This window comes from Ornithodoros turicata, chromosome 1, assembly GCF_037126465.1.
Source record: "Ornithodoros turicata isolate Travis chromosome 1, ASM3712646v1, whole genome shotgun sequence".
Taxonomy (NCBI): Eukaryota; Metazoa; Arthropoda; class Arachnida; order Ixodida; family Argasidae; genus Ornithodoros; species Ornithodoros turicata.
The window spans coordinates 1,526,044-1,548,373 of NC_088201.1; the positions used below are offsets into that span (position 1 = coordinate 1,526,044).

Consider the following 22,330-nt stretch of genomic DNA (forward strand, 5'->3'; position numbering starts at 1 on the left):
CCTCGGCGTACCTGCACCACGGAAGGTTGGGCACCTCCAGTGCTAGTCTCGGTCACCTCGTACGAACTGGTGCTTGCCAAACTGACCGCGTCCCTCTGACCAAGAAATGGATACCACATGTTCCAGGGCCATGGCATGGATTTTCGGCTTGGCTTCTTTTTTTCCACGCGGGGTGGGGTATGATCGACCTGGATGACAGTTGTCTTGCTCGGTGACCTTTCAGGGACCTCTTGTGACACGAGGCCCGCGTATTTGGATGGTAATTTGATCTCAATAGTCGAAGTGTTTCGCTTTGGAGCCGCCTGTCCCTGGGTCGGCAACTTGATGTGGAGTGTTTCCATCGTGTGAGTTGTTGGTTTCCTTTCTACACTCGAGACACTCGGTAGCCGGATCTGCACTACTTCGGGCGCCTCGGAACCCGTTGGACTGTCTCCTGTTCTAGTCGTCGTGATGCGGATGACGGCATCGTCCGACGGAACTGGACGAAGTCGACTCAGACTAGTCAAGGAGAGGGATGGTCTCAGTAATAGAGGAGGGGTTAGAGGACGTGGTGGTGGCGGTGGTGGAGGTGGTGGGGGAGGTGGTGGTGGGGGAGGTGGTGGGGGAGGTGGTGGGGGAGGAGGGGGTGACGGCGGTGTTTTAGCCTTGGGCGATTCTGTAGCGCTTGAAGACAACTTGGATGATTCGTCATCCCCTTTCTTCTTCTTCTTCTTCTTCTTCTTCTTTTTCTTCTTTTTTGCACCCTTCTTTCTTCTGAGCTTTTTTTTCTTTCCTTTCCTTCTTTTGACTTTCCTCCTGCCTTTGGCAGCCATTACGGAGAGCAAGGTGGCGACGAAGGCTGCCGCTATGAGAAGGAACACATAGCCCAGTAGAGAATCTATGAAGCCTTTACATAAGACATCCATGCCGGTTTCCATGATATTGTAAACTGGGATACAGCTACCGAGTGTCTCGTAATAGCGACCTAGCATGGACCACTTGCGAAGGAAAGTCATGGCAATTTTTCGGGTTTTGTTGCTTAACTTTCGCGACAGAGACGATCGTAGGGTTGCCACAATCTGGTGCCGTTCGTCCACGACCAAGCTTTCGTTCATGTCTTTCGGAATGAGCAGATCAGCGAGGGTTACGTCGGCGCGCTGACACTTGGTTAGCACTTGGCTCGGGTGGATCCCTTGAAGGATGGTGGCACGTTCGCGCAGTGGCCACAGTCCGACCGAAACGAGGTCCAGTATCTTGTAGGAAGACTGCCGGTATTCGTGGCAGAGGTAGCACTCGCCGATGGCACCGTACGGAAAGAGGTCGAGGGCTACGTAAAAGGCCGAGAGCGCAAAGAAGAAGAGGCATAGTCCCGCATAGAGTAGCACAGTGCCTGCAGTCTGCGAGATGGGACTCGTGCGCATGCTCATTACACAAGCGGGAACATAGATGAGCAAGAGCAGGGCCAAAAGCACTGGAAGCACGCTGAGTGTGTGCGTGGAACTGAAACGGTTCCACCAGCCAGTCTTGGCGCCATACGTTGTCAACCGTGACACGGCATTCTCGAGGCCAGTCAGACTAACACTGAGATCGTTATTTTGATACTCTTTCACCCTGCTGGCCACCAGCCTGCAAAGGTCGTTCTGGAACTGCATCACGTGACTACTGGCCCTCAAGAGTTGATGGCCTTGCACCAATAAGCCATCACTGACTAGCAATTGTCCTATCTGTTTGGCAGAGTGGGCCCACTCCCTGGCACACTCTTGCTGCCGTTCCGCCTTCTGAAAATCTTTCTCGTGGAGCACAGCGTCTTTAATGAAGGCTGACAAGTGATGCACCGCCTCAGCTTTCAAGCTTGGCAGAAGCGCGATGGAAGAAGATACATCGGAGCTGCTTTGATAGAGCATCATGGCCAGAACCGTAGCGATGGCAGCTATGGCCAGGGTACCACCCATTATGAGGTAATCGTAGGTCGAGTAGAGTGGGGAACCGAAATAGCCCAACGAACGGCCTATGATGACAAGAGCTCCCCCGACGGCGGCGATACATAGTAAGGCGTAACCCACCTGGATGGTTACACTAATGCCGTGCTGATAATTGTCGAGAATGTCGAGAAATCCGTTCGGCTCTCTGGCAAGCTCCAGGAACAAGTTGATGTCTTTGGGCGGCTCTTCCAGCTGGTAGAGAAATGTGCGCATGAAATAGGCCGGGATCTGATAAGGCGTTGGAACTTTCATGTTCAGCATGATGACGCACGAGCCTTCGAGTATTTCTTCTTTTCACTTTTCGGAAACGCCCAAAAAAATCCTCCACAAAAACTCCACATTTTCGACGCCCAAAAACATCCGAAAGCAAGAATAGAAAAATGGCTCAAATTAGTACGTGTCCGTTTGTCGTCTCAGGAAAAATGGAAGGAACGCCATGTTGTGAAGGCTCGTTTAATTTTTCATTGGATTCCGAAGGTCAAGCAACGGCTGCGCTTCGTCACATTTCCAGTCCACTTCCTGGTGGTGGCGCCACTGGGAAACGCAGCCAACGCATCAAGGTAAGCAGATTTCCTCGCCATCCGTTTCGCAAAAATGACGACACTTTCCTTGTACACATAACAATGCTTTTCGCCGTCGTCCTCCTTCCTGGAAAAAAAAGCTCCCATTTCGCTTGGTGGCTTTCCTCATTTTTTCTTCTTTTTACTAGCTATTTTGGAACAGCCGCATTTAGCGACCACCACTTCGGAAGCTGAACTAAAACCAAGGTTTTCGATCTTACGACAGTTAAATCCATCGAGGCTAATTTATTTTGCAATCTGTCTCCGTTTTTTTCGTGCAAATATTGCGGACCACGCAGGAAACAGTCGGCTGTATATATATATATATATATATATATATATATTTTTTTTTATTCGTTAATTTGTGCCGGTAGCCGAACGAGTCACCGGGAAAAAATGTTGGCGTAAATGGAACGTTTTCTTTTCTTCTTTTCGCAGCCGTTGTATGTGTGAAGCTGTGTCTCGAGCAGACTTGTACGTAACGCGTTACAAGTAATTGCGTTACTTGTAATCAGTTACATTGTTGAACGAGTAATTTTTCGAGTAATTCTATTACAATTTTGAGTAATCAATTACCGAGTAATCAGTTACTTTTGAAGTCCAGTCTGACTCAAAGTAGCAATGTTCTGGGATAAATTTCCCGTGTCTTGTGTTGGGCAATATTCTACTGTAGTAAGCGGAAAAAATATTATTGCTCCTTCTCACGCGCGAGTCTTTCGCGCTATTTCAGCTGTCCCAATCATTTGGGAGTTGGGAGTTTGGAGTTGGGGTTGTTCCTTTTTTTTTTTTTCTAAGCACACAGGGGCGGAAATTTTTGCATGAATTGAAAGTAACGGCCCGAGTAACGCGTTCCTTTTATACTCGTTACTCAATTACAATTTCAGTCGAGTAATTTGTAACCAATTACTTTTGTTAGAAGAGTAACAGTAACGGTAATCAATTATCTTTTTGGAGTAACGGGCACAAGTCTGGTCTCGAGTAAGTTAATATTCGCGAACTAGGCGCGAAGAAGTGAAAGAGAGTGGCCAAAATAGTTAAGTCACGATAAATACATTTTTCCTCGAGGTTCTTCGACTCAGCTTTTCGCGTACTCTTTCATTGTATTTCATTGTATTTCATTTCGCGTCGGCTTTGTTCATCTCGGATCTTCATGGAAAGAGCAGGTCTTGGAAAGGGAAGTGAGAAAGCGTAGAAATAATAAATCTCCCGACACGTACAGACCCATATCAGTACTTCCGCTACTTTCGAAGGTTGTTACGCGCGCTATGAATGAAAGGATACGTTGTTGTTTCTGGAAGCACAATGTTATTACTTGGTCTCAGTACGGATTCCAGAAAGAGAAAGTCAACTGAGAACGGTGACTATATATACTCTTGGATTGTTCATTGATATCCAAAGGGCCTTTGATAGTTTAAATCAGAGTTGCGGAATTGGGTCGCCCATACCATTCCAATTCCATTCCCAGGAATGGATATTTGTAATTCCATTCCTTTCAATTCCTCGGAATGGAAAGGTGTGGTCAATTCCCACTCCTGGAATGGCTCGGCAACCCCATCCCATTCTTTTAATTCCATCAAATTCACACAAATGCACATCGAGACAAGGTGCGCAGAGGTTCCCAACATCACAGCAACATCGATACAGCACTAATTGCGATGATGAACTTTTTTTTTAATTCGCACATGTGAGCAATCTTGCTGATGTCGTGTGTTTCAATTCACAAACATGACGTGCTCGGAAGGGTGTGCTGTCATAATACTCCTTGTACGTTTGCTGAAGCTGAGCGGATATTTTTATTTTCCAAATGAAGGCGATGCCGAATATTCAACACCATTTTCCGCTTTTGACCGTGTGCAAAGGGCGCAAGAGCAGAAACCACCCAGACCATTCCATTCCATTCCAGGCTCTGATAAACCTGTAATGATTCCGGAATCATTCCAACTCCAGATTGTTTTTAACCTGTTGTAGCTTCCAGTGTGCATTTTAGTGCGAATAAACAAACGGTATTCGGGGCGTGACCAATAATTTCTTGAAAAGCTATCTTGCTGGACGATGTCAATATGTGGTCGGTGACATCTGATATGATGAGTGTTTTTTCGGATGTTCCTTCTTTTCATAATTAAACGATATTGTCAGTATCTCCAAAGTGGGAATTAGGTTTAGTACGTCTTCGAAGCATTTGGAAATAAAAGAAGCACCTGGGTTGTGGTTAGACGCAAACCACTGTCGGCTAAATATATAAGGAAGACTTGTTCAGGGCTCGTTATAAACCACATGTCAAGTTTCTAGGAGTTGTATTTGACGGCCATCTTAGTTGGAGTGAGCATAGTTACAACGCGAAAGCAGCTGGTATTTTATGCCGTGTTAGGAACATTTTTTTCCCCATGCTTTAGTTTATCGTAGACTATTATTACTGGCTAATATGGAGCTCATGCGTGTTCTACGAGTCTATATATAGAACTTAAAAAAAAGGGCTGTACGCGCCTTGCAAATGTCAGTACCTATACATCGACACGTCTAGTGTTTCATGATTACAAAATCTTTTTGAGTATAAACTGCTACATATGGGTCTTGGAAACAATTGCGACTCCTTTTTTTTCGATCGTTATATGCCCGAGCTATATCTGTCCGAAAAGACTGTCAAACGATGAGCTCTAACTACTTCGCTTGGAAATTTTAAAAATACTGTATATACCATGCTGGTGTCCCCATGAGCACTTATTGTGCATGTTCAGCGGAAAAAGCGGAAATGTTATAGTCCCAAAACACCCGGGACTGGCTACTCGAGGACGAAGAAAAAGGGGGAGAAAAGACACACCACGATTACCATTCCTCTGGTTGGTTTATGGGGTGTATACTATTGTATGTTGGTTGCCCATTTTTTAAAGCCTTTTACTAGTTTTGTTGCTTCGTTTATGGCGGTGCTTTTTCCATAGACCTTTCCCTTATGTGGGAGAAGCACAGAAATGAACAAACAAAAAATCCTGAATACATGAGTCTTTGTGCGACGCACGTTACTTCCAGCACCGTGTTAACATTCTTCTCACTGTGTCTACAGCGGCGGGATGCTATTGCTGCTAGCCTTGGCGACATTCAGGTAAGTGCCGTCTTTGTGTTCACGGCGGCTCGTTGGTTGGAAGCCACGACCTACTAGATTATAACGACCATGTCATAGGCACCCATTCCCAGCGTCGCATTTGGAGGCTAGCGGTGGCGCTACTCATCGGCCCGGTTATTGCTTGCTCAATTTGTACAATACTCTGTACTTTAGGTTACCTTAGTATATCTGTACAAGCGGCGGATGTCCCACGAGAGATGCTTCCTTCTAAAGTTGATTCTCATCATCATTCTACGCGTTTTCACGGGAACCGTTGCTGTCGTCTGCTACGGTAATCGTGCGTTCGCTTCTGCGCGTTCAAAATTCAAATTTCCATCGTCCAATCATGATGCACATCTGTCACAGGCCGATGAGTAGCGCCCCTAGCGGATCGTGCGGACAGGCTCCTCATTAGGTTTGCAGATTATGTCGTGGTCGCTATAATCTAGTAGGTCGTGTCGAAAACATGTCATTTTAGCTTGCTAGCGGATGGATGGCATTTCCCTTTGGAACGAGCGGTAGCTTGCTCCACCTAGCCTAGAATTAAGAGTATTACAGCATGGATAATCATGTAGCACCGTCTGTACACTCGGTAGTTTAGTCGGGAACGTCTTGGCTTGCTGAGCTCAGCCGAAGACTGTAGCAATGCGGGGGACGTAACCGTTGCTTATCGGAGGTAAACGGGAGATTTTCGGCAAAAGGGTGGTCGAAATTATCCGCAGTCCGACTCACGCGCCGCCATACTATCGGCAGACAAACCTTACGCGTAACATCACGGCACCATTTTTATTATTTTGTACGCGTACAAATTTCGACAAAATTACTCCTAGCCTCACAATCGTGTGGGCGTAAGTTAACTTGGTCTCTGTCGTTTCAATCAATCAGTCAGTTACTTATTTATGTCAGTTCAAAAATACAAGGTTCAATTGGACCGTGAGGGCGAGCCCTGTGATATACGCTCCTGTCACAATCATATACACATAAAGAAGAGAAACGTGCAATAAATGAGACCCGGGTTTCAAAGAATCACAATAAGAACAAAAGGAGAGAAAATGCAATATGCAATGAACGTACACTTTACGTACACTTCCTATATGGCCACATCCCCTTGCGTCATCATGCCCACATATACCGCATGTTTTGTCTGTCATTTCCCGATATTTAGCTACACGGGTTTTTGTTCTGCTTTCCTCACCATACCTAGCCGACAGTCTTTTAGCACCACATTGTGTTTACGTTAGTGAGGAGCGAGGAAGTGTACCAGCTGTTTCACGAAGGTCCACCGGCGCAATAATCCGTGACCATCAGGTGGCGCTATCGAAAAGCTCTGGCTTGCTTTTGAGACATCGGCCAAGCAGTGAGCGCCTCATTTGCATACGCTTACTAATTCAATAAAATTCCAAACTTTTAAATTTCACTTGAGACGCTTTCGGAACCTCTGTTTTACAAGAGATGTGCTGTAACTACTTTTTTTAGTAGTTTAACCCCTAACTGCTGCATCAAAGTGTAGTTTAACTACTAGTGTAACTACATGGCAGCCACACTAGTTAAAACTACTTTGCAACTACTAGGATGTTGTTGTTTAACTACATTTGTAGCTACTCTGATGTTGTGTGCGCGTCGTTATATCTATGATCGCTTAGGCGTACACTATAAAAAAAAAGGGTGTACTTTAACTCCTTTCCTTGCCACATATATCACTTCCTTTTGGAGGGTATAATTACTCTCAAAAAAGGAGTCTAACCCCCTACTGGAGAGTAATATTACTCTCCGGCAGGGAGTAAGGGAGTATAGCTACTCCCTTGAGGGAGTGAGGAGACTCCCTTTTGAGAGTAATTGTACTCTCCAAAAGGGAGTTTTATATTCAATTCAATTCAATTTTTTCCAAACAATATATGTGGCGAGAAAAAGGAGTTAAAAGTACATCCTTTCTTTCAGAGTGTAGAGCTCCCACACTCGGAACAACAGCACGGATGTAGTCACATATGTCATGCAATTATATAGTCTTACGACAGAGGGCTTTTTTAATGTGTGTCGATCATTATATATAAAGGTGAGTGCGGTGCGGGTAGACCCGCACTGCCTCCGCGGATTGCGCGGGTATACCCGCAATACCCGCAGGCGCAAAAACAACCCGTAAGATTTTGCGGTATGACCCGATTCACATTTGGCCCAGAGTACTTTCCAATTCATCATCTCAAAATAAAGTTGTTGTTTGCCACATAGGGTTAACTTTGGCTATTCTTCGACACCACGACTGGCAACCGTGTCAGCAGTGGCGTACGCGTTGGAAAAGACGGACATTGGCCTCCGTATCAATAAATCATTTCGTGCTGTGACGATCATGTGGCATAACTGAAACATGCGTACGCATTGGACTGCGGGTATATATCGGCGGGATGTGCGGGTTGAGCCAATGACGTTACTGCGGGTGCGGGTACCAATTTTCCTACCTGCACTCATCTCTAATTACGAACCCTGATTAACAGAAAAGACGTACTTTCTCTTTCTGCTCATGTGTTATAGCATTCCTGTACGCAAACTTGGCAACTAATGTCCCCATTCCGCGTCTAATCGGTCTCCTGTTTGACCAATGCTCTGACAACTGACGGTCCTGCTGCAATACGTTGGATACTGTCCTGACTCCCCGTTGAAACTCCTTCTCACCCCACGTATGCACTCTAAGAAGAAGAAAAAAGGCGTAAAACGGGGAGTAATTGCAGCTTCTACTCCCTAGTCTGCAATTACTCCCTATTTTAGTCCCCTAACCCGACATTTACTCCCCTGGACTGCAAATTGTCACTGAACTTCGGGAATGGTCTCCTGAATGCGACAGTCTACGTAAATATGTGCCCTTGGTCAATTTGAACGGCATAAGGCTGTATAACTCAGCCAACGTAGCCATTTTCCAGCCACACAGACAGAGTAAAAAACAGTTAGCGCATCTTTCTTCGCCAATTGTGCACTATGGCGCAAGATTTTATATCACTCGATATATCATGGTTGACGGTTTGCTTCCAAGTATATCTTCATGCATGCACACGAATTATGTACTTGGGACTCTTACAACAGCGCGTGAAATGCGGTCTTCACTCTGTGACATTCATTTACTCCCGTGCATTTACTCCCGAAAGGGACTATTTTTTGTGGCAGTGCATTTAGTCCCCAAAAGGAGTAAAATCACTCCTTTTTTTTTCTTAGAGTGTCCTTCGCACTTTTGTGCCATGCAAAACATGCGTCCCTGTGCATCTGCATTGAGCATTGCAGAGCGCTATGCCCTGAATGACAATGCTGAATGAGGTTTTGCTGCTTGCGTCAGATGCAGAGTGCTGATATTGGATGCGTGCGTGTGACGCGCATAAGATGAAAAAATTCTCAGAGTTTTCGCTAATAAGCACAAAGAAAGAAGGCCGCGAAGCACACGGAACGCTAGTAATTCCTGTTTCGCCAGCGCCGATTAATGACGCATTCCACTGGCAGAGCTGGGTCAATATTTTTGCCCCGGGACGGGACAAAAAGTGTTCCGTTATGGCAGAATCGTGTCAGACGTTGAATGTTTTAATTGGCGGAGCAAGAGGAAAACGTTTACTCGAAAGAGCAGTAGTTTCTGAGCCGTGCTTCGTACCTCGAACGATTGTTAGCATTCCATTGACGTTTAGCATTCCATTCCGTTTTCTACACGTCTCCTTTCACCAATGTTTTGCATTCGTTCAGCAACGGTGACAAGATTTTCATGTACCAACATATTCACTTATCGAAGGGCTTATCTCCATCCTTCTCTTTTCCTCGCAGAAGAAATCAGAGCCAATATTCCGCTTCTTGTCACCGTCATGCAAAACTAAGTAAGTAAGTAATGCCAAAGTAACGCCACACCGCGCTTGTTCTAAATGCACTTGAGTTCTTATCAACAGAGAACAATGACACGCGCTTCAAGATTCAGTCTCTCATGCCATGACACCATGACACTTCAATACTCGCGAGGCCAAGACCGGCAGAAGTGCACGAAACCACTTTGAGATTCCCGCTCCGCAGCGGAACCGATCGGAACACGGAACGCGCGCGGGATATCGGCGCGTCGTGGTGGCGCCAGCGGCGGCGTCAGCGCGCGGAGAACTGGCGGCGGCGCGGCGCGGCGGCGCACAGGTCTACTCCTAGCCAACCATCATCTCGAATGACAACGTTCTCGCCCCTGGGGGCTTAATCGCTTCATCGTCGTTACGGTCGTTACAAGCTAACGAGTGGCGGGAAATTCAAAAAGGCGGGCTCGTGATAAAACACGTGCACGGCGCTCTTCGCGCGATACGTGAAGGCCGTGGTACACGTCACGCGCAATGTGTCATGTGCCCACCTTTTTGAATTTCCCGCCACTCGTTAGCTTGTAACGACCGTAACGACGATGAAGCGATTAAGCCCCCTGATCTGTTGAAAACGGGAGGCGGAGCCTATTCTGTGCTATATTATGCACGGCACAAAATAGACTCCTCCTCCCGTTTTCAACAAATCGGGGCGAGAACGTTGTCATTCGGGATGATGGTTGGCTAGGAGCGCGTGCTATGTGGTGAAGTTCATTTCTAAGAGTGTAGTTAAAAGCGATCTGGGAATGCCAAAACTAGCCGCCCGGTGCTCGGAATAGCCTTCTCTATCGATGCGAGCGCACGTGGTATGTGACGCAACGTAACGCTAACGATGACAATTTGGTATTCCCTGAGCTCCAAACGGCGAATCCCATCCATCCGCCATGCCCGTACACGAAGTCAGCATGATGGGTTTCGAAAGTGAAGCCATTGTAACGGGCTTTGAAGGTCAAGTCACTGTGATCGGTTTTGAACTTGAGGTCGGATGATGGGCTCTCAAGTCCTTGTGAAAAGTTTTCCAAGTTGACAATGTTTAGCCGGTGCATATGACGTTCGCGTACGTGTGTTACTTATGCGAACGCTTGTGAACTAAAAGAGAAATGTGTATTGAGTGGATATAAACGGTTTCGTGTCCCTGCCTCAGGTAGTGGGCGAGGGTATACCCCCTCGTTGTGTATATGCTTGCTTTCCGTGGAGAGGGTAAGTGCCTGGAAGTACAAGTACCGCGTGCACCACGTGACTTTCGTCCGTAGTGAGGGCATGACCTTCAGCACTGTACTAGGTTGCAAATGTAAGCCGGTAGGTGGAGAAGACGTTTGGCGCACGCTCGCGCTGTTCAGCGCGCTAGGAGGGGCTCTTTGTGTTTTACGTTCTACGTGGAGGACTTTTGTCCATACAGTAGTCTTGCAGCATGGCTTCACGAGGGGGAATGATGAAAGAAGGAAGTCATAATTTCTTCGGCACTTGAGGCTTTGTACGTATTTGTATTTGTCATGTCCAGAACAAGTCGGAAAGAAAAACCGATCACATGGCGTCGAAATTCAACTTCACAACTCAAGGTTTAATAAATGATGGTTATCATCAATCAAGATTATGATGTGGTAGGCTCCGAAGTTCAAGTTGAATGATGAGTTATGCTGTGATGGGTTCTGAAGTTGAAGTTGAATGATGGTCTGTGATGTAATGGTTTATGATGGTGATGTTATGTGATGGGCTCGCTCACGCTTCGGTTCATGTGCGAGTATGTTGTATCACCACGTTGCCACGTATGTCGTATATCCATGTTGTGTCATGGAGTATGTTGTAAAAAGGAGACGACGAAGCCATCACCTACCATTCCATCCTTTCCCGCCTCGACCTTGGAGCAAGCAACAATGGCGGCCAGTACGATCAGTCGCCAAGGCAACCAGGTCCCACCAGCCGCTCTTTGATTGGTCTCGTCCGCGTCAAAAGGCGCTCACTGATTGGCCTTGTGCGGGTGACATTTCCAGAGAGGGAGTCCCGGAATACTCTCAATATGCGTCGTCTATATTGTTGCCATATGTTCTATGGAAGTACGCAGGAACATCGCTTGCCCCTGTATCAAAGCTCATTCCAACCTCTTGGAGTGCTTTCCAATGTGTAGCATAAAGATCAGTGGTCGAAATCCTTTCTCTATCCATTCCTGATCGTTCTTCCTTCCCAATTTACTAGCGCCTCGTGATTGTTATAGATTGTCCTCAATCTGCCAATCCTCTTTTCCTCCGTACCAACGTTGCCCGACTCGTTTCACAAAACGCAATGATCCACCGAGTCCGTCTCGAACACCTCTGCTACTTGGATTACCTGCGTCAAGACAAAGAGGTTGCCAAAACTATAGGGTGCCTCAATACTAGCGCTGGTATTGAGACAAATCGGCTCGACGTCTGGTGGGAAATAATGTTAAATTGGTTAAGCAACAACGGAAATGGTATTATACCGGAAATACAGTAGGCAACGGTAGCAGAGACAAAAACGGATATCGCACACTCAGAATACACGAAACGGAAACGAAACTAAGAATTCGTGTACTGCAGGACCCGCATTATTACTGTCCTTCATCGTACCATTTAGATAAATTTATCAAATCAAGATGAATGAGGCCAAACTGGGCAACTAAAACTACCATGGAAATAAATTACATACAGGGCGTTTTTTTTTATTCGTTACAGATTTTTTATAAAAAGCTACGAGATCGGTAGAGGTGCCGCTTTTGCAATTGAGTTACACGTCAAGGTATATAGACGTCCTCTCGATGACAGTATCTAACTACTAAATGAATAATTACCTAAAATTTGCTAATTAACTCTTTAATTAAGGGACTTAGGGTAAAAGCGGGCCTTCAGAGGGAGAGGCAATCCTCGATGAAAGTCATTCCACCTTCTAAAAACCCTGAAGCAAGCGCGTACATTAAAATATCCATTGCCGAATACTGCTGTGCAAATGGGGCGAAAGCGCACAAACCAGATGCGTGGGGGAAAGAGGGTTCAACCCACGGCAGAGGGCCATGTGCTTTGAAGCGATGGAGATGATTGGATGATCTGCTGGCGAGATGAAACGCTTTGCGGCCCAGATAAGGCTACGGGGGCCAAGGATACGCACTTCTCAGGCGACTAGTTTCGTTTTCGCCTCATTTGCATGGCAATGTTTATAGAATAATATCGTGGAAGAAATGCCGACCGCATCCGAACGACGTCTGTCTCAAGTGACGAAGAAGAAGTTACTCAAACACGCGACGGAGGACGGCGCTGAACGCAGTGCAGCCAGCAGACACAGTTTCTCGTTCAAGAAATTCTGTGGAGCGCGCACAAAATCTCTCGGCAGGAGACGAGTGCACGAGAAGACGTGACGTTGCTCACGTGTACACAAGAACCTTTGACGATGAAAGATAAAAGTCACTGAAAAGGTTAGCCAGCTGTAGGACTGGAACCCACATCTTCTGGATTACCGATCCAGGGCTCTACCAATTGAGCATAGCTAACACACCTCCCCAGCGACTTCCAAGAGCCTCTCACTCATCCTCCTTACACTCTTACATTTTTGCTCACTCATACATACGTTCATACGACGGGATCGATGCACTGTTGAACATGAGAGAACTGTGGCTGGAACAACATAGAAAGGACAAACTTGTGCTTTGTATGTGTTTGTCCTTTCTATGTTGTTCCAGCCTCAGAACATCAGTTCAACCTTTGACGCCACTCCTGTCGCCCTCGCGCCTCCGCCGAGATCTCGCACGAAAAAGTCGCTCGTGCGGATACCCGGTTAGTGTCGTCATTAAAGAGTTCATTCGTGGATTTTAGGTAGCTAGTCATCTAGAGGCTACATACGGGAGGACGTCTGCCTGGCCACTCAACTGCAAAAACGGCATCCGCGCCGATTTTATAGCTTTTTTTTTTTATCAAAAATCCCCCGTATAGTAAATCGAAGAAATATGGAGTTGTTATGGTGACTTGCGAGTAGCAAGCGGGAGTAACATTCGTCAAGACATATTAGCTCTTCAAAGAAACCACGTATGTATATTTCTGAATAAATGTGTGCACGTATTCCTAAAGTCCTCAAAATAGATTTCAGAATATATGCGTAGAGGTATTAAGTGCACCGCAAACTGGCACGTTCCAATGGTGGAAAGAGAAATGCAAATTTTCCTGCTACCGAATAGACTGGATGATGAGAGCGTTTCATTTGTTTCAGCATTTGGCTGTCATCCGCTACACTTTTGCAAGGTAAGCCTTCTTGAGGAAAGAAGGGGTGTAAATGGAATGGTCCATTTTTTCGAGTGGGTAGTGTGTTGCGCTGCCTGAGCTGTCCCCGAGACGCCCGCCTTGTTCTAAGGCCTGGTTCCACGTGCGTGCCGACGCCGCAGCCAAAGTTACGGCCTCCCTGTTTGGCCTCCAATACTTCTCTACCGGGCTGCTTGGCTACAGAAGGATTTTACATGATCCAGGTGGCATTGCAGGGTGTGCGCTGCCAGTACCAGCTCAAGGTGTCAGGTGGGGGAGCCACAGGTTGTCATCATTATCAGATGGGTTCCTTCTCCTTGCAGTGCAGCGCTGCACAGCTCTCAAGCGACCGGCCCACGGGGGTGTCCGTTGCAGTCGGGATCGCCAGTGGGGCAGCCGCTGCCACTTCTATTGTTATCCAGGGTACCACATGGAGCGCATCAGCACCACTTGCATCCGCATGGGGAACAACATGCAATGGACGAGCCACGCGACGCCTTTTTGTCAAGGTACACTTTGTCAAGGTACACACTTGAGAGATCATCGTGTCTATTCCGTCAGAAATTCCATTAGTGGAGGCTGTTCTTCCAACTACTCCATCTAGCGTTCCATCAACAAGCACGTCGACGACGACAACAACCTCGATGACAACGACCTCGACGACAACACCCCAGGTAACTGTAATGGCTCCTCGAAATCTCTACAATGAGAGCTTGTTGGAAACAGACATTTCAGCGAATGCGTCAAATGGCTTGCCGTTGGCCCCGGGATCGAAGGTGGCTTCGCTGCAATAGGAAAAGCATCGTAGCTCCTGAAGGAAGCGTCTGCAGTTACAGATGCCCTCGAGGAAGGACCACTAAGCTGGTGTGCATCGCCGGCACTTGGCGTATAGGTGTGTTTAAGTTGTACTTGTAGAGTGGACTCTAGAGGAGTGTTGTTATAGGGCCACGGAAGGGGTGCCCACCTTGTACAGCGGCTACTTCAAAGCAGTGTACCTGTCCCAAATGGAGAGTAACTTCCTGTGCAAGTGAGTTGTCCTCGCGGAACTGCAACTGCAACTGCAGTAAAAACACTCGAAGCATAAGAGTGGCTTCAAGTAGATTCAGTTTGTGACTATTCTTCTGCGGCTGCAGATGTCCCGGCAAAAGTTTACGGAACACGCCAGCGGTGCGACACCCTTGCGGCAAGCGTCAGAATGATGGCAGTGTGTGCCGGCAGCGACACCAATTCAAACCAGCTTTCGAGCACATTCAAATCATACCGAAACTACCGCGGTGCGCCGCTCTGAACGAGTAAGCGAGCCCATTTGCGCTCGCCGGTAGGGTGTCCCACCGAGGAGAAAATACACCACTCGCGTGGTCCGTAAACTTGTGTCGGGACCTGTACGTGCGGGTCACCTTATTTTCGGGCCTAACAATTTCAACTGTCACGAGCAACAAAGGCACACAGTTGTAAAATACGAGTCTTGGGGGCCAACCACCATTTTCGTAGCCGATCTACAAACCTAAATGTCGCCTCTCGTACTAGATGTCTGCAAAGGCCTGCCTCAGGTAGCACACGGACGACTCAAGTGCGTGTCCGGAGAGCGGAGCCCCGGCGCCCGATGTAGCTACGCTTGCTATCGAGGCTATGTGATCCCCAAGAGCCAGAGATCACGCAACGCATTCCTCTGCCTGGAAACGGGACAATGGAACCACACAAGTCTGCCACAATGTGCATGTAAGCGGCGAGTATTTCATGACGAGTGTTTGACGAGTTGATGGTTGCAGCGAAAAAAGGCTTTCCCAAGTTAACAAGTGGGTGCCGAACGGAGGTCATCTTGGCGTCCACCATGCCCGTGCTGCTCCCGGCCCCATTATATGAGGGTTTCAACATCCGTCCCTCTGTCGAATGTACCATCGCTCGAGTGGAATCTTTCGGTTTCTACGTGAACCAATGCCGTGCCACGGATCTCGAGCTAGGAACCAGTGCCACATGCACCTACAACGTAACGGTGGTCGGTGAGTGTGGTCACAGTATAGGGGCAGCAGTGAAACCTTCCTGTTGCAGCTCCAGGATGCCCGGCAATTAAAGGAGATCCTTTCAGTCAAGTACGCTGCTCCAATGGCGGAAAGGACCTCCAGCCCGTGGGCACCATTTGCGAATACATCTGCCAGCTGGGATACGTGATTCCAAAGAGCAAGCAGGAATGGGCAGTGAAGGAGTGCTTCGCCAATGGCAGCTGGAGCAACAACTATTTCAGCTTATGTGAAAGTAAGCCTCGTTGCCCTGTTAGGCAAATCGCCCCATTTAAAGACCTTGGCAGGACGCGTGGAACCTGTACCCGTTGGCGGCTGTGAGGACGTGACAGTGTACACGGATGAACCGTCGTCTGTGAAGCCGAGGGCTCCCACTTTCCAGACGGCTGCAGGTATGTCCGCCACAGTCCAGTGCAGCGCCAATATTCGCCAATTTGGTTCACATCCTGTCACATGCCGAGGTCTGGACGAAGAGCTAGGTACCTCTGCCAGCTGCACGTTTCAGGTAGTAGTAAAAGGTATGGCTTTGGCTGTTCACTTTCCCGTGCGGCTAAATGTACGCAAGATTCCAGGCGCCACTGAGCCCCGAGTTCCAGGTGGATGCGTCCCTCAGGATTCAGAAGCCGGGGAACCAGTTCCAGTGCCGCGTTTCCTCACTGTTCAGGGTGAAGGTGCCACCGTGAGGTGCAAACCAGAGCAGGCACCACTACTGGCGGGCATCTACAACGTCACCTGCAAAGCGCACGACGAGCGCACTGGGGCGCATGCGTCCTGCACGTACGCTCTCAGCGTGCGCCCAGGCAAGTGCTTTCATTGAGTTGAAAACATGCCTTGACTTTGAAATAGGGATGTATTAGAGAAGCAGGCGCTGGTGGCAGCTCCGTACCTCCAAGGCACTATCGCATTTTCCGTGGGCGTCCCCAGCTGCTCCATGGGTAGTATCCCTGAAGGGTTACTACCCATGGTGCAGAATGTCATCAATCGCAAGACAAGTGACTTGTGCGGTCGGCTTCGCTGTCTACCCATCGATGCCCAGTGTAAGACGTCTGCAATGAGCATACTTTTCCGTTTCCAGGTAAAGAGGTCCTGTCCCATGGGACTCTCACTTATGGCGCAATTTTTTTTTAGGCAGAATACAGTACACTAGAAAATCTATCCGAAGCAGAAGACCTTGTGGAGCAGCTGCAGCGGCGCATGTACGAGATCGTCACCAAGGACGAGGATTTCGCAACTCAAGCGTCCATAGAAGGAGGACATCTCTGGCCCCATTCTTTTGACCAAAGACCCTTAACTGTGGCCTGCACCAATCCGGGATTTATTGCCAGGGACGGAACTTTATGTGGTGTGTATTAATTTAGTGCATTCGCACAACGCGGCTGTTATGGCACATACCTACCTGATCATTGCCACAGCAATCATCAGGTAGGTATGGAATTAAACTCTCTTCCTGCAGACATTTTATCCTATATATATATATATATATTTTATTACGGGATATTAATACACATTCTAAGACATGATTAACAATCGTTCTCGGGTCGTCCGTATCGAGTGAAAACTCTTTGAATGCGCATTTGTGCTTGGAATGGATTGGGGAGAACGAAAGCTTCTTCCCAATGAAGTAAACATTTACGACGCTGTAACTTAAAATGTTGCTCTATTGGTAGCAAGTTAATTCATAGTGCAGATGTTGTCGTACGATAATCAGTAAAAATGAATCTAGCGGCTTTCTTTCCTACTTCTTCTTGTGAAAGGCAAGATGCGGGTCCCACGCGTATTGCATTAGTGGATGGACTAGCGATTTGTGCGCAGTTAACCTTACATCACGCGGTAAACGTTTAAGTTGGAACAGCCTCCTTAATGACTTTTGCACTACGTCAGGATACTCGTAAGAACTTACTTTAGCGAAGGAAACATCGTCTGTGGAATAGTTCTAGAGAAGAGTACCATGTTTTCTTGTTACATGCTAAATACAGTTGTCTGTGTGTTTACGTCAATACCTTGGAGAGTTTCTGTCATATGCCGTCTTGGTAGCCGAACTTGAAAGGGACACTGTCCATCATCCCCTCATCATTTCCCCAATAGCAATGGGTGCCACCATGGTGAATCTCATCATCACCCATGTATATATGTGTGTGTTATTTGGTGTGCGTGCACGGGCTCTCAAAACGGAGGAAAATCTTAAAATACGTGGTTCCAAGAAAACTCATATGGCAAAGACTTTTCTCATTGTGCAAACCACTCAAAGATTTTTCTCAAATTTTCACTTATGTGCTTTTTTTCCTCGCATTTACTCTAAGTTTTCCAAAGATGCAGTTCGTAAAAGTACATTTCAGCATCATTTCCCCACAAAACTCCATTTCATTTGTGCTTTGGAAAGAAAGCAAAATCCCCGAAGCATAGCGAACAGACGTCTTGAGGAAAGCTTTGAAATGTGCCGAGCCTGGAACAAGCACTCATGACAACTCCATATTGTGCATCTATGCCATACTCATCCACGCAACGTGCGATTCGTGCATAAGGACGATAAAATGTTGCATGCAGATTTCTTGAAATTGTCTATTCAGTGTCCTTTATGGGTTGCGGCTCAAACTGAAGACTAACCAGAGTTTCTTGCGGTGCAGTGGCTTGCGATGAAGGCACTTTCGAGGAAAAAGGCGGGTGCTATCTTTGTCCCAGCAACTTCTACCAGGACCGCAAGGGCCAAACAAAGTGCAAAGAGTGCCCAAAGCTGAAATTCTCTAATGCAGGTGCAAAGTCCGTCAACGAGTGCAGGGAGTGATGGCACAACTGCTTGTCTTTGTGCAAGAGACTGAAGTAAAATAGTTCTTGAGGTGCAACCAGCGTCAGTGTAAAAAAGATTGGGCAGACGGGTGTAAAAAGGAAATATGCTCACCAGGTACATTAAAGGGACGTTCCCATCCGGAGACCACTATGTTCGGCACAATCCACCTGGCTATTTTTCTTTGTTGTCCAAAGACGGTGAAATAAACAAATTTTAAACGTCAATGCTGCTTCAGCGGAAGCTCCGACGGCGTGACGTCGCTGCCTGCGTGAGATCAAAGGAGGACTCTAACTATGAGACGGCCCTTTTCTCAAGTCGCGGCCTCATTGGTTCTTAGGGAGTCACGTTTTCCGGCATACATCCGGCGTCTGCTCTTGTCAGGTATATTCGATTTTTTGTTTGCCGAATAAGGCACGCAACTTTATGCAAGAGAAAAATTGCTTCTTTGCGGCATCGGAAATGAAGAAGAGAAATGAAAAAGGCCGCACAAGAAGGAAACGCTCGTGTAGAACGTCCAGAGCAAGTCATCATCTGGTGTCTTTCGACATTTCAAAAATCGCGCCTAAACATCCACTGATTCATCTACAAAGCAAGGGTCGCATTTCGGAGCCTATTCGATTTTTTGTTTGCCGAATAAGGAACGTAAGTACGTAACTTTATGCAAGAGAAAAATTGCTTCTTTGCGGCATCGGATATGAAGAAGAGAAATGAAAAAGGCCGCACAAGAAGGAAACGCTCGTGTAAAACGTCCAGAGCAAGTCATCATCTGGTGTCTTTCGACATTTCAAAAATCGCGCCTAAACATCCACTGATTCATCTACAAAGCAAGGGTCGCATTTCGGAGCCTATTCGATTTTTTGTTTGCCGAATAAGGAACGTAAGTACGTAACTTTATGCAAGAGAAAAATTGCTTCTTTGCGGCATCGGAAATGAAGAAGAGAAATGAAAAAGGCCGCACAAGAAGGAAACGCTCGTGTAAAACGTCCAGAGCAAGTCATCATCTGGTGTCTTTCGACATTTCAAAAATCGCGCCTAAACATCCACTGATTCATCTACAAAGCAAGGGTCGCATTTCGGAGCCTATTCGATTTTTTGTTTGCCGAATAAGGAACGTAAGTACGTAACTTTATGCAAGAGAAAAATTGCTTCTTTGCGGCATCGGATATGAAGAAGAGAAATGAAAAAGGCCGCACAAGAAGGAAACGCTCGTGTAAAACGTCCAGAGCAAGTCATCATCTGGTGTCTTTCGACATTTCAAAAATCGCGCCTAAACATCCACTGATTCATCTACAAAGCAAGGGTCGCATTTCGGAGCCTATTCGATTTTTTGTTTGCCGAATAAGGAACGTAAGTACGTAACTTTATGCAAGAGAAAAATTGCTTCTTTGCGGCATCGGATATGAAGAAGAGAAATGAAAAAGGCCGCACAAGAAGGAAACGCTCGTGTAAAACGTCCAGAGCAAGTCATCATCTGGTGTCTTTCGACATTTCAAAAATCGCGCCTAAACATCCATTGATTCACCTACAAAGCAAGGGTCGCATTTCGGAGTCTATTCGATTTTTTGTTTGCCGAATAAGGCACGCAACTTTATGCAAGAGAAAAATTGCTTCTTTGCGGCATCGGAAATGAAGAAGAGAAATGAAAAAGGCCGCACAAGAAGGAAACGCTCGTGTAAAACGTCCAGAGCAAGTCATCATCTGGTGTCTTTCGACATTTCAAAAATCGCGCCTAAACATCCACTGATTCACCTACAAAGCAAGGGTCGCATTTCGGAGCCTATTCGATTTTTTGTTTGCCGAATAAGGCACGCAACTTTATGCAAGAGAAAAATTGCTTCTTTGCGGCATCGGAAATGAAGAAGAGAAATGAAAAAGGCCGCACAAGAAGGAAACGCTCGTGTAAAACGTCCAGAGCAAGTCATCATCTGGTGTCTTTCGACATTTCAAAAATCGCGCCTAAACATCCACTGATTCACCTACAAAGCAAGGGTCGCATTTCGGAGCCTATTCGATTTTTTGTTTGCCGAATAAGGCACGCAACTTTATGCAAGAGAAAAATTGCTTCTTTGCGGCATCGGAAATGAAGAAGAGAAATGAAAAAGGCCGCACAAGAAGGAAACGCTCGTGTAAAACGTCCAGAGCAAGTCATCATCTGGTGTCTTTCGACATTTCAAAAATCGCGCCTAAACATCCACTGATTCACCTACAAAGCAAGGGTCGCATTTCGGAACCTATTCGATTTTTTGTTTGCCGAATAAGGCACGCAACTTTATGCAAGAGAAAAATTGCTTCTTTGCGGCATCGGATATGAAGAAGAGAAATGAAAAAGGCCGCACAAGAAGGAAACGCTCGTGTAAAACGTCCAGAGCAAGTCATCATCTGGTGTCTTTCGACATTTCAAAAATCGCGCCTAAACATCCACTGATTCACCTACAAAGCAAGGGTCGCATTTCGGAGCCTATTCGATTTTTTGTTTGCCGAATAAGGAACGTAAGTACGTAACTTTATGCAAGAGAAAAATTGCTTCTTTGCGGCATCGGATATGAAGAAGAGAAATTAAGAAGAGAAATGAAAAAGGCCGCACAAGAAGGAAACGCTCGTGTAAAACGTCCAGAGCAAGTCATCATCTGGTGTCTTTCGACATTTCAAAAATCGCGCCTAAACATCCACTGATTCACCTACAAAGCAAGGGTCGCATTTCGGAGCCTATTCGATTTTTTGTTTGCCGAATAAGGCACGCAACTTTATGCAAGAGAAAAATTGCTTCTTTGCGGCATCGGAAATGAAGAAGAGAAATGAAAAAGGCCGCACAAGAAGGAAACGCTCGTGTAAAACGTCCAGAGCAAGTCATCATCTGGTGTCTTTCGACATTTCAAAAATCGCGCCTAAACATCCACTGATTCACCTACAAAGCAAGGGTCGCATTTCGGAGCCTATTCGATTTTTTGTTTGCCGAATAAGGCACGCAACTTTATGCAAGAGAAAAATTGCTTCTTTGCGGCATCGGATATGAAGAAGAGAAATGAAAAAGGCCGCACAAGAAGGAAACGCTCGTGTAAAACGTCCAGAGCAAGTCATCATCTGGTGTCTTTCGACATTTCAAAAATCGCGCCTAAACATCCACTGATTCACCTACAAAGCAAGGGTCGCATTTCGGAGCCTATTCGATTTTTTGTTTGCCGAATAAGGAACGTAAGTACGTAACTTTATGCAAGAGAAAAATTGCTTCTTTGCGGCATCGGATATGAAGAAGAGAAATTAAGAAGAGAAATGAAAAAGGCCGCACAAGAAGGAAACGCTCGTGTAAAACGTCCAGAGCAAGTCATCATCTGGTGTCTTTCGACATTTCAAAAATCGCGCCTAAACATCCACTGATTCACCTACAAAGCAAGGGTCGCATTTCGGAGCCTATTCGATTTTTTGTTTGCCGAATAAGGAACGTAAGTACGTAACTTTATGCAAGAAAAAAATTGCTTCTTTGCGGCATCGGATATGAAGAAGAGAAATTAAGAAGAGAAATGAAAAAGGCCGCACAAGAAGGAAACGCTCGTGTAAAACGTCCAGAGCAAGTCATCATCTGGTGTCTTTCGACATTTCAAAAATCGCGCCTAAACATCCACTGATTCACCTACAAAGCAAGGGTCGCATTTCGGAGCCTATTCGATTTTTTGTTTGCCGAATAAGGCACGCAACTTTATGCAAGAGAAAAATTGCTTCTTTGCGGCATCGGAAATGAAGAAGAGAAATGAAAAAGGCCGCACAAAAAGGAAACGCTCGTGTAAAACGTCCAGAGCAAGTCATCATCTTGTGTCTT

At 46.5% G+C, this 22,330-nt stretch overlaps 1 protein-coding gene across 1 annotated transcript; it reads left to right on the plus strand.

Moving 5' to 3' along the window:
- The first annotated feature begins 2,509 nt into the window (after window positions 1–2,509).
- Window positions 2,510–18,740, plus strand: LOC135377262 (uncharacterized). The gene is made up of 16 exons (XM_064609570.1): window positions 2,510–2,521; window positions 5,580–5,618; window positions 13,685–13,716; window positions 13,778–13,983; window positions 14,037–14,222; window positions 14,275–14,393; window positions 14,440–14,605; window positions 14,657–14,740; window positions 15,241–15,432; window positions 15,483–15,713; window positions 15,763–15,966; window positions 16,019–16,249; window positions 16,304–16,535; window positions 16,578–16,806; window positions 16,860–17,073; window positions 18,356–18,740. The coding sequence occupies exons 4-16, from the start codon at window positions 13,929–13,931 to the stop codon at window positions 18,511–18,513; spliced, it is 2,301 nt and encodes a 766-aa protein (XP_064465640.1). The 5' UTR covers window positions 2,510–2,521; window positions 5,580–5,618; window positions 13,685–13,716; window positions 13,778–13,928; the 3' UTR covers window positions 18,514–18,740.
- The last annotated feature ends 3,590 nt before the right edge of the window (window positions 18,741–22,330 follow it).